At 40.9% G+C, this 17,792-nt stretch overlaps 1 protein-coding gene across 3 annotated transcripts in view; it reads left to right on the forward strand.

Annotated features, from left to right (window-relative positions):
- The window catches only part of LOC135212079 (calcium-transporting ATPase sarcoplasmic/endoplasmic reticulum type-like), a 71,318-nt gene extending 63,774 nt beyond the window's left edge, over positions 1-7,544 (forward strand). For all 3 annotated transcript variants that reach the window (XM_064245437.1, XM_064245436.1, XM_064245438.1), the window contains 2 exons: positions 37-154; positions 6,894-7,544. In XM_064245437.1, coding sequence (XP_064101507.1) covers positions 37-154; positions 6,894-7,094 — 319 coding nt within the window. In that variant the 3' untranslated portion in view covers positions 7,095-7,544. The remainder of the gene's footprint in view (positions 1-36; positions 155-6,893) is intronic.
- The last annotated feature ends 10,248 nt before the right edge of the window (positions 7,545-17,792 follow it).

Consider the following 17,792-nt stretch of genomic DNA (forward strand, 5'->3'; position numbering starts at 1 on the left):
CTTGTGTGATCTTAAAATGCATTTGAATCTTTTCAGCTTATCAGAAAATCAGTCGCTTGTGATTATGCCACCTTGGGTTAACATGTGGCTGCTGGCAGCCATGGCTCTTTCTATGATTCTTCACTTCATCATCTTGTACTTTGACATCTTTGCTGTAAGTATTTTATAGTATACACAAAAACTGTTGGGAATTGAAATAATGTGTTAGTATGTTATGGCTTTCATGGTTTGCTGACATTCATTTGGAAAACTTGAAATATTTGACTTTTAGGAAAACTTTAAATATTTGACTTTAAAAATTTCGAATAGCACTACCAAAGTCAGTTAATGGTATTTTATTTCTAAGTAACTTTGAGCAAAATTTTGAATAGCACTACCAAAGTCAGTCAATGGCCATTTTTTGTTCTTAGTAACTTTAAGCAAGGGTGTGAATAGTTTGTATGGTTTTTGCATTACAATAGAACATTGGTATTTAGGGCAACTTTCAGAAATATTACCAAAAGCTGTTCTGTAAGTACAGGCAGTCCCCATTTATCAGCGGGGTTAATGGCAATCTGGTTTCATGGCGCTTGTCTAGCCCCATAAAATTGGTGATTTATGGTGCCATAACAGGCAGAGTTTTTGTTACGGGTGCCATAAAGTGCCAATACTGGAGTTGTGTCGCCATAACACCTAACAGAGGCACCATTAACCAGTTATTGGTGCCAGAAACTTGGTGCCATAAATTGCCGAGTTTTGGTTAATGGTGGTTTTCAATTATCAGCACCTGCCAATAACTGGGGACCGTCTGTATATATTTCTAAATTATATGCATTGTGACCAAGACAAGGTCTTTGCAAATGATAGCAAGAAATTCTAACACCAGTTATTGCAACTAATTAAAAGTGTAAAGACTATAATGGCATTAGGTATAGAAACAGACATTTCAAATTGTTTAGTATTGTTATTTACAAAGGAAGGTTTTATTGAGTAAAATTAAATAAATGCACTAAACCTTTTAGGCATATATTCTGAAAGGAATACTATTCTAAAGAAAGTATTGCTGTTGTTGAAACTTACAATGCATTTTCCCTATGACAATGCCAGCTTCACTATAAGGAAAGGTATTGTTATCTTGGTAATATAGATTATCTCAAATTCCAGGATTCTTAGTAATAACTGCATTGATTACCTATCATGTAAAAGTAGTCATATCAAACTTGTATGATTGCAAGCCCAGAGCAGATGTGTATGAGGTGAAGTGGACTATCTACTGTTGCTGGTATAATGAGAGGATTTTCTTCAGTTTGAGTTACGGAGTTATCTCCACCCAGATAAGTTCCTCTTGGGCTCTTTAGTAAAGGGCTCAGTTGTTCTCTTAAGCGCTGAATAAGCGTTGAGTAATCTTACCCATTCTGCAAACTCGCCTCCTGATTGGGATGCGACCTTGATGCCCCAAAGTTTGGGCTTTAAGATCCTCTTCCCTGTGGAGAGGGTGGCTGGAGGCTAGTCATGGTTCTCTATACTTCAAATGAGTTTGTCCTAGAGACATGGTTTAATTGGAAACTGCTCATTCTATGTTAGATTCTGTTGCAGAGTGACTTAGTGCTTTGTGGATATGGATCCAAAGGACACAATTCCAAGTGCCTGTCCAGCAGTCCTCTGCTTTTATATCCTCTGGAAATGCTTCTGTTCTTGGATGCATCAAAGGGTTGATGGGGATGCAAATCCGAGTGGTAGGCTTGTTTAGGGCAAGTTACCTGTGTAATAACATATTGGAAATGTGAGCAACACTGCTAGCTCTAGTAAATGCCGTATTCTGGGATCATGTGACAGTTCATTCTGTTGTGTTGGTGAGCAACATTTTTCCTTGCACTCCTGATGGTCTGGTCTTCTATTCCAGACTTAGACTCCCTTGGAAAATGCCTTCCAGAAGTCCATGGGACATTATATGTCATCTTGGTTGAATGGCCCAGTGATCATCTCTGGCCTACTCTTCTCTGTTAGTTACGTGTGTTGATAGGTGATGTAAATACTACTTTGTAACAGATTCTAAACTTAATTGTCTACCAACATTGAGAAAATCTCTTTGCAGCCTCTGCATTGAACCCCTACTGCTTGTAGGAGCTTTTAGCAGCCTTGTCTTCTGTATCTTAGATAAATGAGAACATTAGATTCTTCTTGTTTACAAGTTTGTGGTAGGCTCAGAACACTGTCAGGTTCTGACAAGAAAAATATAATATTTTGTTCCCTCTCCGAGGGTTTGTTAGCAGGAGCCAGATGAGTTGTTATGATGTCCAGATTGAACCTTGCAGCACTTATCTTGAGAACCTGACTTCTTAGGTCGGAGTGTTACTATCTTTGTATTAACATGGGGCTTAAAAAGGTAATGACCAGAAGACCCTTTCTGGCTTAATGAAGCAATCATTTGAAGAGAGTTTGTCAGTTGAGGACACTCGTCCTGTCCAGGTGAGAGCTTTTCACAAAGCCAGGGGCAATGGCCCATCCTGAACTGCCTAGAGAACTTTTTAGTTCACAAATAATGAGGGCAGGTGTCTAGTGGCACCAGGTGGATAAATGTGTGTTGTGGTAAATCAAGATTGATGTAGATATTAGTTCAGATACATCTCCCTCTTGCTGAGGACCTTACCAATCTTGCATCTTGCCAGATTGTATAGAAGGTTACAAGGAGTTACTGTCACCTGCTCTCAGTGATTACAAAGAGCATGGCATTTTTTTGTAGATTCATCATACCAGTTTGTTGAGAGACTATCCTTCCACTTTGGTGAGTTTTCTGTAAGAAATCAGTGGTTTGCATAACTTCTTGAAAAATTGAAAAATTTGTACTCCTATTTACCAGCTAACTATCTTGTTGGCAATTTTCAATAACCAATTCCAGCTCATCTTGAGGAATACTACATAAGGGCTTGATTTGTTTACTAATGAAAAGTTTGAGTTACTTAACAATTAGTGATTTTTTCCACTCTGTCTCTTGAGTTTGCAAAGTGAGTCAGATGAGTGAGTGATACCCCCACCCCCTCACTCACCCACCAATGATTATTAACTACCTTGTTAATAAGTTTGTGACTACCAGTTGCAGCAGAGGTATTCTTGTAAAAGATAATTTTTTTTATTTAGAAAAAAAATGCATATTAACATTTATACATAATTTTCACTATTTGAAACATCTTGCAAGAGGATAGAAGTATATTCTGCTCGATATCTTTCTGGGGAGATAATGACCAACCTCAGACTGGGTTTTGTTAAGCTCCTAGGCATTTGAGAAGCGATTATTTAGATTTTAACCCTTTAACGCCGAAGGGGTTTAATAAAAATCTCCTGTATGTCAAAAAATCACAGCGCGCTTAGTTTTCAAGATTAAGAGTTCATTTTTGGCTCCTTTTTTTGTCATTGCCTGAAGTTTAGTATGCAACTATCAGAAATGAAAAAAATCTCATTATCATATATAAATAATTCGATATATGAGTGTGAAAACAAAATTTCATATATAATTGTATTCAAATCATGCTGTGAGCAAAACGGTTAAAGCTAATGAGTTAATTTATTTTTCGTTGTATTGTACACTAAATTGTGATCAATTTGGTATATAACATATTGTAAAACGATCAAAGCAACACAGAAAATATTATCACAAAATGATGCATGAATTCGTAACGCACGGACATAAAAAAATGTTTTTTTCAAAAATTCACCATAAATTTAAATATTGTTCTAGAGACTTCCAATTTGTTTCAAAATGAAGATAAATGATTGAATATTACTATACTGTAAGAGTTTTAGCTTAACCCTCTTACGCCGAAGCCCCAAAAATCAAAACCTCTCCCGTGTGCCGGCGCCGGTTTGGAGTGAGCGCGGAAGCGGAAAAAATAATTTTTTCAAAAAATCACAGCGCACTTAGTTTTGAAGATTAAGAGTTCATTTTTGGCTAATGTTTTTGTCATTGCCTGAAGTTTAATATGCAACCATCAGAAATGAAAAATAATATCATTATCATATGTAAATAATGCAATATATGGTAGCGAAAAAAAAAAAATCATAGATAATTATATTCAAATCACGCTGTGCAAAAACGGTCAAAGCTAACGAGTTACTTTTTTTTTCTTTGTATTGTACACTAAATTGCAATCATTTTGATATATAATATATTGTAAAACAATAAAAGCAACACCGGAAAAATATTATCACAAAATTATGTACGAATTCGTAACGCGCGGACGTAAAAAAAATTTTTTTTTCAAAAATTCACCGTAAATCTAAATATTGTTCTAGAGACTTCCAATTTGTTTCAAAATTAAGACAAATGATTGAATATTATGATACTGTAAGAGTTTTAGATTAGAATTGCAGATTTCGACCATTTCGGATGAGTTAAATTTGACCGAATGTCAAAATTTTTATATATATATTTTTTTATATGCACATATTTCGGAGATGGAAAAAGCTACAACCTTCAATTATTTTTTATTGTATTCTTCATGAATTTGCACACATTTTGATATATGAAACTCTATAAAACGGCTAATATGAAAAGGAGCAAATATTAGGATAAGCGATGTACGTATTTCGGAGACTTGCCGGCCTTCGAATCGGCGCGGCGGAGGAAGTTAAATATATTTTTCAAAAATTCACCATAAATCACAATATTGTTCTAGAGACTTCAAATTTGTTTCAAAATGAAGAAAAATGACTGAATATTACTAGGCCGTAAGAGTTTTAGCTTACAATTGCGTTTTTCAACTACTATTTTGGTAGAGTCAAATTTGACCGAACGTGGTTTTTTTTCTATTTATCGTGATTTATATGCAAATATTTAAAAAAAAAAGAGTAAAGCTACAACCTTCAATCATTTTAAGTTGTATTCTACATGAAATTGCGCACATTTTCATATATAAAACTTTATGTAACAGCTAATTTTAAATGGTGCAAACATTTCGACAATCACACAAAAAAAATTCTGATTTTTTCGGAAGTTACCGCACAGACGTAAGGAAAATTTTTTTTTTCATAAATTCACCATAAATCGAATATGTGCTACAGACTTCCAAGATGTTGCTAAATGAAGGTAAATGATTAAATATTACTAGAATATAAGAGTTTTAGCTTACAATTGCGTTTTTCGACCATTTCGGTAGAGTCAAAGTTGACCGAAAGTTGAAATTTTTGCACTTAACGTTATTTATATGAAAATATTTCGAAACTGATAAAAGCTACAACCATGGGTTGTTTTTTGTTGTATTGTGCATGAAATTGCGCACATTTCCATATATAAAACTTTATGTAATGGCAAATTTAAAAGGGTGCAAACATTAGGACAATCGCACAAAAATATTTATTGGAAGAGTTACCGCACGAACGTAAGGAAAAAGATTTTTCATAAATTCACCATAAATCGAAATATTGTGCTAGAGACGTCCAATTTGTTGCAAAATGAAGGCAAATGATTGAATATTGCTATAATATAAGAGTTTTAGCTTACAATTGCGTTTCTCGACCATTTCGGTATAGTCAAAGTAGACCGAAGGTTGAAATTTTGGCACTTATCGTTATTTATATGAAAATATTTCAAAACTGATAAAAGCTACAATCAAGAGTATTTTTTTTGTTGTACTCCACATGAAATTGCGCACATTTTCATATATAATACTTCATGTAAAGGATAATTTAAAATGGTGCAAAAATTATGTCAAAGTGACGAAATAATTTTTGAGATGTGTCACTGGTACTTTTTAGTGCGATAAGAAAAATTCGCGCTTGCGCGCCTGCGTAGCGATTGTAAACAAAACAACGCCTTGATCTGTGAGCTCCCACCATCCCTCAAGGCGTGTGATTCAAAGTTTTTGCCTGGTAGGCCATAAGTATTTTTCCGCGAATTTTTAAAAAATCCTTTTTTTTATCGACGTACCATACGTCCAATCGGCACCCGACAGACAATTTATGTCGACGTTTAATACGTCCAATCGGCGTTAAAGGGTTAATTGATCAAAACAACAATGGCTTAGCTTTTATGCTCCTACTACTTTGGCCTTTGTTTTTTTACTCTATATCCCACAACAGGAATTGAAGTTAGTGCTTTTGCTGCTGCTTATGAATTTTTGGTAAATTTCTTTCCTCAACTCTGCTAGATTTCTAAAGCAGTATCAGATTACAAGTAGACTTTAGAAGTGACGACTGATTTGCATTGCTTCCACAAGTAAGAGTGCAGCAGGGTAGAAGGAAATTTATTTTTAATGGTATAAAGGAATTTTTTTTTTAAGGTAGATTTTCCTGTTGCAAATACACTTAGTGATATTGCTACAGTAGATTGCAAATACGTACACTTAGTGATATTGCTACCATAGAATATGTTAATTATTCTAGACTTCAGTACTGTAAATGGACAGTAAAGCAACCCTCAGCATGCTTTTGAAAGGTTTTTCATGGGGAGTAATAATTTTTTTGTTTTTTAGTAGAAGGCTTGTCATGGGAAGTCCTCGCAGGGAAGTGCCATTAGTGCACCTCTTACGGTGCAATGCACTGTAGGTATTACCCAAGGTTCTTTGCAGTCTCCCTTTGGTCCCTAGCAGCAACCCCTTTCATTTCTCATACTATTACTACCTCCATTCATCATCTCTCTTTTCCTTCTTGCTATTTACCATCTTACAGTTGTTTCATAGTGCAACTGCGAGGTTTTCCCTGTGTTCCATTTGAAGTGGTGCAGACATGCAGTTCAAACTTGTTAGCTACCAGCTAATCAAAGGTCCCCAATATACATGTAAGGTTATGATATCAAGTGCTGTATAAAAAATTAACTTCTTATTATCTTGGGTCATTCCATTTACAGGTTTGTATACTTGTAGGGTGATGTTTACATTACAAAATCTGTCTATTTACTCATGTAATTTTATTTTTTGCAGGTGGTATTCCAGGTGCAATCATTGTCTGTAGCACAGTGGGTAGCGGTGTTAAAAATATCATTCCCAGTAATCATACTGGATGAAACCTTTAAGTTCATGGCCCGCAAGTTTGGTGAAGGAGAAAATCCTCTCTTCTCTTGTCACTGGATTGTTTTGGCTTGGGGCCTTTACATTGCATATATTAAGGTGTATTTCGTTTAATACACATAATTATTAAGTGAATAAAAGACGGACGTTTTATTATGAATCCTGTAGAAATGAAATCAACTTTGTATTGTTTCTGAGTAGTAAGGATAGATTTTTTTGTTATTAAATAAAATTGTTAAGAAAGAAATGTATGTTTCCTTAAGCACCTGAAGTTAACACTCAAATCTGGTTCTTATGGGTCAATCCTAACTGTTCAGGATCAATACTATATTAATCTTAACTAATGTAACAATTGTAAAGTTTACTGTGCAAGTCCTAGAAATGACCAAAAGTCATTTTACAAGATAATGAACCAAAAGTATGAGTGGAAGTGTATTGTTGACTTTATTATTGTGAACTCTGACATTCCAGACTAATTGTATGTTACACATGAAAAATAACTTCAATATTGTATGAATAAATTTATTCCATGAAATGGTCACAAAAATAAAATAATGTTGTTGACTTAGATGGTTTTAATCCAGAGGTTTCATTGCCGGCTTTACCTTTTAGAACTTGTTTGGTACAATAGGGTCAAACTCTTAATCAATCAGCAGCACTAATGTCAGTTTTTCCCTTCATGAAGTTAGATGTAAAACGAGTTCACCTTTATTTTAAACCCCTCCCCCTTTCTTTAACATGATTTCGTTCCATTTCAGAATGTACTTTTCAATCTGTTCTGATTCCAATTTCATCCATGTTTTTTTGGGAACACTGTCCACTAAAGCCCCACTAAATTTGCCTTTGCATAACAATCTTCCACAATATATAGGACATGATTTTTAACCGCCTACAATCACTCGTTTTCCAAGCCACCTTATGTAACCAAGTTAAGTCTGATATCTCTACTAATGAAACATTTATCAGTAGTCTTGCTATGGCTCTCCTTTGCACACATGTTGAAACTACTCCCTTACAGCTCTTTCGCTTCGCCACAGTCCACTGTGTTCCCCTTTAGTTGCAGTGATGCTTTACCTCTTCTATGCCTACCCATTTACCACAAGTAGGGTCCATTAAGACAATTGACAGTCTTAAAGTTGTTTTAGTAACTGAGCATATGTGAAACCATCCAATATATATACTGCTCAGTATGGATTTTATACCTTTCACCACACAGCAACTTCAATTCAAGGCTTTTTTCCCATCCTCCCTAGTACACCATTTAAGCTTTTTCATATTCTATTGTTAGCATTGTTGTCAGCAATTTTTGTACCATCATTTATTACTGAGAAAAGCAGCGAGCAGCGAAAGGGCTTGGCACGGATTCTGGATAGACAGCATATCTCATCACAGCAAATCTCAAATTCTGATACCCCTACCACTCTTCACTCTACTTGCTCAAGTTTAGATGGTACCAACTGCAAATATCAAAGAAGTTACCCCTCATATTTAAAAAAACTATTGAGCCAAGACATTTACAACCTCTGAGTTGAGACATATTACATTGATGCCCTTGTGTTTATTAAACCAAGAAACTAGGTGAGAGCAACCACTATCTTGCTGACATTTTCAAAGACTGATTACCTAACTATTGGAAATCTGGCCATCAGAGTTAAGAAATTCAAAAGTGAGCATAGCACAGCTACTAAATTAGTGTAAGAACACAAATGCTCCGTCTGTGCAAAGCATCTTGGTCAACATCCTGCTGGTGGGAGTTTTCACTATAATGGAGGATATTTCTCATGAAGCTCTGTCCTTGATAAAACTTTCAAAAGGATATTGATAAAACTAATACTCTATTCTACTTAAAGGAAGAATATATCCCAGGTAAGCTTGGCTTTCCAGCTGTAAGTGAATCCTCGATGAATAAGTTGGCTTAATACTCACCCCTACCGAGATAAGACGAGGAAGAACATCATATCCCAGTTCAGCTTGGCTTTCCTGCCGTAAGTGAATCCTTGAATATGTTTGGGCTTAATACTCTGCTCTACTGAAATACAGGAGGACAGACATATACCAGTGGAATGTAGTTGATCTGCTTTCCTAGACTATACCATAAACAATCAATTCCAGTCCAGCAATTCAAATTGTTTTATCTCTGCAAAGGAAACCTAAAAGTTATGGTTTTGTATTTTCCAAAAATAAAAAGTTATGATCTGATGATACTACAACCCTCAAGACATCAAATTCCTTTGCTATGCTTGCTGCTTACAGATACAAGTATGTACTACAAATCCAGTTTCACTTGATACCAAAATCATTTAAGTCAAAATTTTCATTCCCAGGCAAACTTCCCTCTTCCAAGGCTTTATACCTGGTAAAATAATGTTTCAAGTTAAATCAGACATTTTGCACTGGAACAGCAACGGTCTGAGAGCTAGAGCAGAACTTCTCAAGGTTATACGTCATGATCATAATCTAGGAATTAAGCTTTAATTCTGTCCTGAATTATGCAATTTTTAACACTGCAAATTGGTGAATGTGGCTATGGAGGTGTAGCAATAATTTTATTTAGGTCTTCACTATTTTGTTTTAACCTTAGAAACTTCTTTGCATTATGTGGTTATTATGATATCTTTTAAAAACATCTGACCATCTGCTCCATTTACCTTCCTCCTTGATGTGGCGTTATTAAATGTGATATTCAGAATTTAATAACCCAGCTCCCCTTCCATTCCTATAACTACAATTTCAGTGCTCATAATCCTCTGTTAGCGGGGAGAGTTTTTGGATTCTGAAGGAAAAATAGCAGAAGATATAATTAATGATAATCCAATGGCTGTATTGTATTGGAATACGTAACCACCAGGGAGCCGTATATCTGGTAAAGGGAGGACGGGATGGGGTACCAGGAGAGGAAGGCACAGGCATGAGTTAGTAACATGTTACCTGATCGGGGGGGGGGTGCAGAGGCCCCCCCCCCCTACTTAAAGAAAGGTAATTTTAGAAGTGTAACATATAGTTTATGATACTAAGCTAACTTAGTAGAACGTGTTACCTGACCTGTAAACCCCCTTAAAGGAAGGCAATCTTAGATGTGTAACTATTACACGATTATAAAACAAATGAGGAAAGGAATATATGTAACATGCATGAAACCCCCAGAATTCTCCACTTGGTCCTATCGGAATACCATTATTTCTCTCCCTTAGGAAGTCTGTCTGAAACAAAAGCTCCTCTATAACATGGCACGTGCGCAGTAGGATTAGCACATGGTTATGGGTCGAGGCAATGCCTTTGCAACGGCGCCTCTTAATCTCGAGTTTTGTTGTTGTTGTTTTTTTTTAGCTCTCATTTTTTTTTTTTTTTCCACATCATGTATATGGTTTCTTTTCTCATTTCATTATTACCTGTAAATAGAAATGTTCCAACTATGTAACTTTCCTTCTCTTCATAGGGTTGCTGTAGCCCAATTGTTTTAACACGTTCTTCTCTATAAGTACAACAATATACGAGGAAATGAAATATGTCTTCTACTGTATTATGGCAAAAAGGACAACAGATGTTCTCATTCTGGTGCCTTTTCGCTATATTTAAATTAAGAGAGTTGGTTCTGGCTCTGAAGAGAAGTATTGAACCAGTAGAATTATCATAAATTTCTTCATCTTTTATTTCTCTTTTCCACATTTTATATATAATCACGGTCACTTTATTTTCCAAGTCTTCTTTCCACTTCAGTGTGTCCCAGTAGGATTCGGTGTCGTAATAGCAGTAGTAATAGGTGGATTTTGGCTATATAACGGCTTGATTATCGGTTTATTTAGTCCCCCTTACAGTAGGATAGAGCTGTGAGGACTGAGTAAGACGAGGAGAGTGAGTTGACTTTATTCCGTTGTTGTCTGAGATTAAGCTGGCCTTGTGCCAGCACGGGCTCTTGCTCTTAGAGCAGCGCATAGTTTTATTCCGCAGAGGATATACATAAGGCGGCGTGCGGACGGAAATGTAGTGTCAGTCATGCACACACGAACAAACATAGTCAAAAAGGGGCTGTGAATGTGTTTCTTCACAGACGAAAATACATGAATAATATTACATAGAGGGAACGGATTCCCGACATATATACATCAAAAGAAAGGGCGTAAAATGCTCTACATTTTAGTTCCTGGAAGAAATGAGAGGACATATGGATATACAGATTTTTACAATGGAAGGGCAAACATTTGCCAGAATGTTGTCCTTACAAATACTGCCCCCCCAAGACAGTGATTACGTAGAATCGTTGGATGACTAACGGAATCTTGCAGGGAGCTGAAGGAGTCCTTGGGTTCGTGATTCCCTCGGGGCGTCTTGCGTATCCTCGTTGTCTTGAGGGCCGGAAAGCAGGATGGTGGGCCTGGGGGGTTCGAATGCTTTCCTTGAGCGGCCTCAACGATGTTTAATGCCACTGTCAGGAACCAGCGGTGTCAGGGTTTTGTGAGGGCCTTCAGCAGGATCGTCTTCGTCGGGGATGATGGTGGGCTAGAGGCGATCTATCGAGACCCAGTCCTCGCAGCCACCGATTGACACGAGGAATGCCATCTCCTGACGGACGACTTGGTGCGGGCCCAGGTAGGGCCTCGTCAAGGACGGTCGGATGGCGTCATTCCTCATGAAGACAAACCTACAGGAGTTCAGGGCTTGCGGGTGGAACCGCTTCCTCCTGTTGACATACATCTCTCGGCAGAAAACGAACTTCTGGGCGGCTGCACGTGACCTAGCCAGGGGAATATCAGAATCATCGCTGTCGGCGGGGAAGAATTCGCCTGGCACTGTCAGGGTCTCCCCATACACCTCTGCTGGGGAAGGGTCGCCGTTGGCTCTTGGGGCGACGCGGAGACTGAGGACCCAGGGAAATTGTGCCTTCCAATTGGGGCCCTGACAGCATGCCATTAAGGAAGCCTTGAGGGAGAGGTGGACCCTTTCTACCATGCTGTTGGCTGCAGGATTGTAGGACCACGTGGATGTGTCCGAATTTTTGCCTGGGCTGGGGAAAAGAGCCTATCCCTGATTCAGTGTGCCTTCCCGTCTTGCTGCTCTGGAACGCGATGCAGTTTCTGCAGAGGAGTGTCGTCCTGGATGGACCGAAAGGGATGTCCTCCCAGCGAAGGACAGTGATGGCAGTCTGGTAGGCTGGTACTTCGGGGTCAAAGGCTTGTTCATGCGCTAGGTCTTCGTAGTCAACGCCGAGGTGAAGGGAGTTGATCTCGACTCTTGAGAGGGCGTCGGCTACGGGATTTCTTCCGCCAGGGACGTACTCGATGGAGCACCCGAACTTGGAGACGGCCACGAGATGACGTTGCTGCCTTGCGGACCAGGCGTTGCCTGCCTTGACGAAGGCATGGATCAGCAGCTGGTAGTCCGTCCTTGTTGTGAAGGGGACGCCCTCAAGAAGATATTTGAAGTGGCAGGCGGCCTGGTAGACGGCAAGGAGCTCGCAGTCGAATGTGCTGTAGCGAGTCTCGGCAGGTTTGAGCTTCTTGCTGAAAAAGGCTAGCGGTGGGGGGGGACTGTTGGCCAGCTGTTCCAGGACAGTGCCGCACGCAATGTTGCTGGCCTCGGTGGTGAGCGTCAGTGGCTCATTGGGGTTCTGACGAGCCAGGGTAGTGGCTCTGCTGAGGGAAGACTTGGTTCGGGCGAAGGTGAGCTGCTAGTCTTCTCCCCATGTCAACCTTCTTAGGTTTGCCCTTCAGGACCTCGGTCAAAGGGCACATGGTGTGGGTGATGTCCGGGACGAACCTTCGGTAATAATTCACCATCTCCTGCTGCTGTAATTTTGTGGCCGAGGAAATCCACCTTCTTTGTGCCAAAGGTGCATTTGTCAAAACAGACAAGTCCGTTCTCCCGTAGGCACTTGATGACAGCCCATACGTGGTTCAGGTGCTCCTTCGGTGATCCAGGAAAGATAAAAATATCATCCATGTAGCAGATGCAGAAGGGTAAGTCACTGAGGATGCTGTCCATGAGGCATTGAAATGTTGTCATCAGCGTTCCGCAGGCCGAAGAAGGAGAAGGCGAACACGAAGGATCCGAAGGGCATGATGATCGCTGTCTTCGGAATGTCATCGGGATGAATGGAGACTTGAAAATACGACTTTAATAAGTCGATCTTGGAGAAGACCTTGGTACCGTGGAGGGGCTCCGGCGATCTGGAAAAGATAAGAATATCATCCATGTAGCAGATGCAGAAGGGTAAGTCACTGAGGATGCTGTCCATGAGGCATTGAAAGGTGGCCATCAGCATTCCTCAGGCTGAAGATGGAGAAGGCGAACACGAAGGATCCGAAGGGCATGATGATTGCTGTCTTCGGATGTCATCGGGATGAACGGAGACTTGAAAATAGGACTTTAATAAGTCAATCTTGGAGAAGACCTTGGTACCGTGGAGGGGCCCATGAGGTCCTGCATGTTTGGCAGGGGGTAGCTGTCAGACATGGTGATGAGGTTCAGGCACCAGTAGTCACCGCAGGGCCTCCACGTACCGTTTGCCTTCTTCACCATGTGGAGGGGGGATGCCCACGGACTAGCTGCCTTTGTACAGATCCCCATTTTCTCCATTTCTTTGAATGCACCCTTGGTTTCCTGGAGGAGCTTCGGCAGGAGGCAACGGAACTTGGCGTGTGTTGGGGCCCCTTGGTCTCAATATGGTGGAAGACACCATGCTTGGGTGCGCCCCCAACCACCTGGCAAAGCTTGGTGCGGAAGATGTCTGGAAACTCCTGGAGAAGGGAGGCGTATCTGTGGTTGCGAAGGATGGAGCAGATGGTGGGCGCCCTTGGTCCTCTGGCAAGTGGGCAGGAGAGGCAGGTCTCGGTATCGAGAAGGCGCTGGCGGGCCACGTCCACCAAGAGGCCGTGATGGGCGAGGAAGTTTGCCCCCAGGAGAGGGGTCCGTATGTTGGCAAGGACGAAGGGCCAGTTATAGGTCCAGCCTAGTAATGCGATGGTCTGGGCCCTGGTGTCATAAGTGCGGATGGGTGTCCTGTTTGCAGCTACAAGGGTGGTCAGGTGTTTGGGGGTGCAGCTGCAATCCTCTGCAGACGAAGGGAACACTGACTGCATGGCACCAGTGTCAACCAGCATCCTGAGGCCGGAGATGCTGTCCTGGATGTAGAAGCCCCTGGGTTGGGACTTTGTTATTGCCGCTGCCATGGGGCTTGTTTTGGGCTCTGACTCCGTCGCTTTTTGAAGGTCTCGGCATTAGGGACCTGGTTTCGGACTTTGGGCGTGAGCTAGCGAAGGAAGAGTTGATGGAGGATACTCACCTCCTGCCTTTGTCCTTGGTGATCCACCTCTGGCAGGAGGCCCAGGTGCTGGAGCTTGTGCCAGGCCAATTTGTGATCCGAGATGGTCATGGGGTTGACCACGAGGTTGAAAATTTGGGTGGCTCGCTGGGGAACTGGTAGGGAGAAGACCTGGATGAGCTCCCTCTTCAGGCCTTCGTAGGGCTGCTCATCCATGGGGCGAGGCGTTTGAAGGCATCAGCTGTGAGGGTCCCGGCGATGAGGTTCACCTTGGTGCTGTCCTGGGTGATGCCGTGGATCCAGAACTATATTTCTGCCCGTTGCAGCTATGTTGCAACATCCTCACTGCAGAAAAGTGGCAGCTTGATGTGGTTGGGCTCTGATGGTGCAGTTGTCCAGGGCGTGGGCACGGGTGTCGAGGAGGACTTGAGCGCGAAGAAGGATCGACTCGTGGATCATGGGGTCGAGGCAGACACAGAGGAGTCGAGTGAATGCACTGAACTCTCCAGCATCTTGTCAGTCTCACGCTTACGGTCGACTAGAAGTCGTGAATGGCGGGCCAAGCCATAAGACTGAACACCAAAACACTTCTGTGTAGAAATGCTGTTGTGAGTCTGCTAATGGCCTTGATGAGTACCAGAGAACCTAGACTAGGTGTCGTATGGGTCCGTCAAAGGTTCTCTGATGGTAAGCGGCAGTAATTAGTTCCTTAATGGCAAAGCCAAAACCGCTTGGGTCACCTACTCCTGGGTCATCAATTGTGAGGACTGAGTAAGATGAGGAGAATGAGCAAACTGACTATTCCGTTGTTGTTGTTGTTTGAGATTAAGCTGGCCTTATGCCAACATGGGCTCTTGCTCCTAGAGCAGCCCGTAGATTTTTTCCACAGAGGAGGCTGTACATAAGGCGGCGTGCAGACGGAAACGTAGTGTCCGTCATGCATGCACAAACAAGCAGTCAAAAAGGGGCAGGGCCCCTGCTGTGAATGTTTCTTCACAGACAAAAATACATGAATAATATTACATAGAGGGAATGGATTCCCGACATATATACATCAAAAGAAAGGGCATAAAATGCTCTATATTTTAGTTCCTGGAAGAAAAGAGAGGACATAAGGATATACAGATTTTAACAATGGAAGGGCTAACATTCGCCCGAATGTCGTCCTTACAGAGTTGTAAGGCATAATTCTCCCAAGTGTTTTACCCTAACCAAAACCCTGCATTCACATCGGTCCCCCTTACCTTAGGATAGAGTTCAAAGGTAAATTACAGGTTAATTACAGCTGGCCAAAAAAATATTACTTTAAATTCTTGTTCAGGAGGTAAAATTCTATAGAAAAATGTCAACTGCTACAGTCTAGTTCGCCGCGGTATACGGGCTTAGATCTAACTTAAGATCTACTTGAAAATATATCTATGCAGTGAATAAATCGCAAAAAATAATGCAATATACGCAAAGTGATAACCCAACTAACATACCAACGGAGTGGTGTGATCACTTTTCCTTGCTCTTATCTGCTGCAACTTGGCCTGGTCTGTTTTTGGTTGGTTATTTCGATATGCCAGGGTAGTTCATAACCATACCAGCGACGTCATTTCAGATTTTTCTTGGGCTGGGGTTGGTGTGGGGGGGGGGGGCGCAAAGATTTAGAACTAATAAGTATTGGTGGCGTGGCGAGCAAAATTATTTTGAGATTTGTACACATTTTGAAGCCCATAATCCCTGGGCCAGGTAAGTAGTTCCGTGACCCGACCCTGCCTGACCGTGCCCCGACCCTGTCTGCGATAGGTTAGGTTAGGTCAGGCCAAAACATACGCATTAGCTTTGTAAAGTTTTACCAAATTATTATCTTCCATCCGGCCGCCATCCTGTTTGTATTCGTCTGCCAATTTTCTAGCAGACGATAATCTTGGCCAACTAAACTGTAGGCGTTCCATTATTATTTCAAAGACTAGTGGAGCTGCTGGAGCAAACCAAGTCTTCTGGGGGAGTCATCAGTGTCTTGATGGGGTTAAGTGCCGCCCACAAATGACGTCCCCTGGATATCAAACCCCCCTAAAAACTGATCGGTGTAATTAACCGTGCAGTGAAGTCACTCAATAACTTGCTGGCCTGTCTCACATTGTCACCTATCCAGCTATAAAATGGCTCGACATGATCACCCCTTTGCATACACACTGTACCATCCTGGTTTGGTGCTCATTTACGCACTAACCTGGGTCAAGTTGGTCATCCATCACAGCAAATCAGCCAAACGTTCTTTGTATTTATTGTTACTGAAATTAAAACGAAAAATTCGCCCCAGCACAGGTTATATAACTTACCAAACAAAGAGAAGTCCTTCCAATCAAACTCGTGTGAAACACACCACCGTCTATATACAACTGACAAGACCAAGGATTAAAGGTAAACTGTGCAACAGTATACCCTTTCCCTCCCTACCCGCCGGCAAAGTACTAGTTACATCGTCCAACAAAATCCCTGACTGCTTTGTTTAGCTGAAACAGTGTCAAATTTTCAAATGTTTATCGCATTCCTTACTAGAATCTCTACTATTCGAGGAAGATGCATCAACCAAGGCATAAGTTTTACTTTATGCTCTCCGTCTCGGTCTAAACCTTGCTCTCCGATACCTTTTGTTAAAGGGTAATCTCAGTTAAGTATGCTACAGTCTCTCTCTCTCTCTCTCTCTCTCTCTCTCTCTCTCTCTCTCTCTCTCTCTCTCTCTCTCTCTCTCTCTCTCTCTCTTTGTGTGTTTGTGTATGTGTGTGTGTTTGCTACCAATTATTGAATTGATATTTAATTTCATCAGCATTACATTTACTGCTGTCTCCTCTTGACCGATTTTCTTTCCCCTTTATTATTCTGAGGAAACCTGTTAATCTTTCAAGTAGTCTTTTGGCTTGTTTCCTGTGAATGCCTTTTCTATAACAAGAATGGCAGTGAATTAATTCTTATTTTCTAGGCGCCTGGTGGAGAGAATGCAATGAAAGACCGCTGAAAAGCAGAAATCTAAGAGAAACTTCCTCCTTTTTGACGTGGTCTTTCGCACGGAACAGAGCAACTGAATCTGGTCCCCCTACCCCCGCCACTGCGAATAACGTTCCTCAACAAGAGGCCTCCTAAAGCAGAATATGACCTTCATTAGATATTACGGCTGCTGGCGAATTCACAGCTGAGGAAAGTTCTTTAATTTTTACGTAAAAAATAACCCAAGTGGCGTCGTGAGCTGGAGAAAGAGAAAAATATTTTCAGAGGCTCTTCTCCAATGGTAACAACACATTTGAAACTCGTACAACAATGACAGTACTATAGTTGAGATAGACACAGTTTATTTAATAGTTGCGAAATCATAGTACAATTCATTACCTTGCTGCATGCGTAATATTGCTAGATCAAACGAACAAAACAAATCGAGGTCATCCTCTGGATTTGGACAACAAGCCCGGTTTGATGTAATTTCTAAAGTTTCATCTTATTCAATTATGAAGTAATTTTCTTCAAGGAATACAAAGTCAATACCATATTACGACCTAAGAAGTTCTTGACTA

Source organism: Macrobrachium nipponense, chromosome 40 (assembly GCF_015104395.2).
Source record: "Macrobrachium nipponense isolate FS-2020 chromosome 40, ASM1510439v2, whole genome shotgun sequence".
In the NCBI taxonomy this organism is placed as follows: Eukaryota; Metazoa; Arthropoda; class Malacostraca; order Decapoda; family Palaemonidae; genus Macrobrachium; species Macrobrachium nipponense.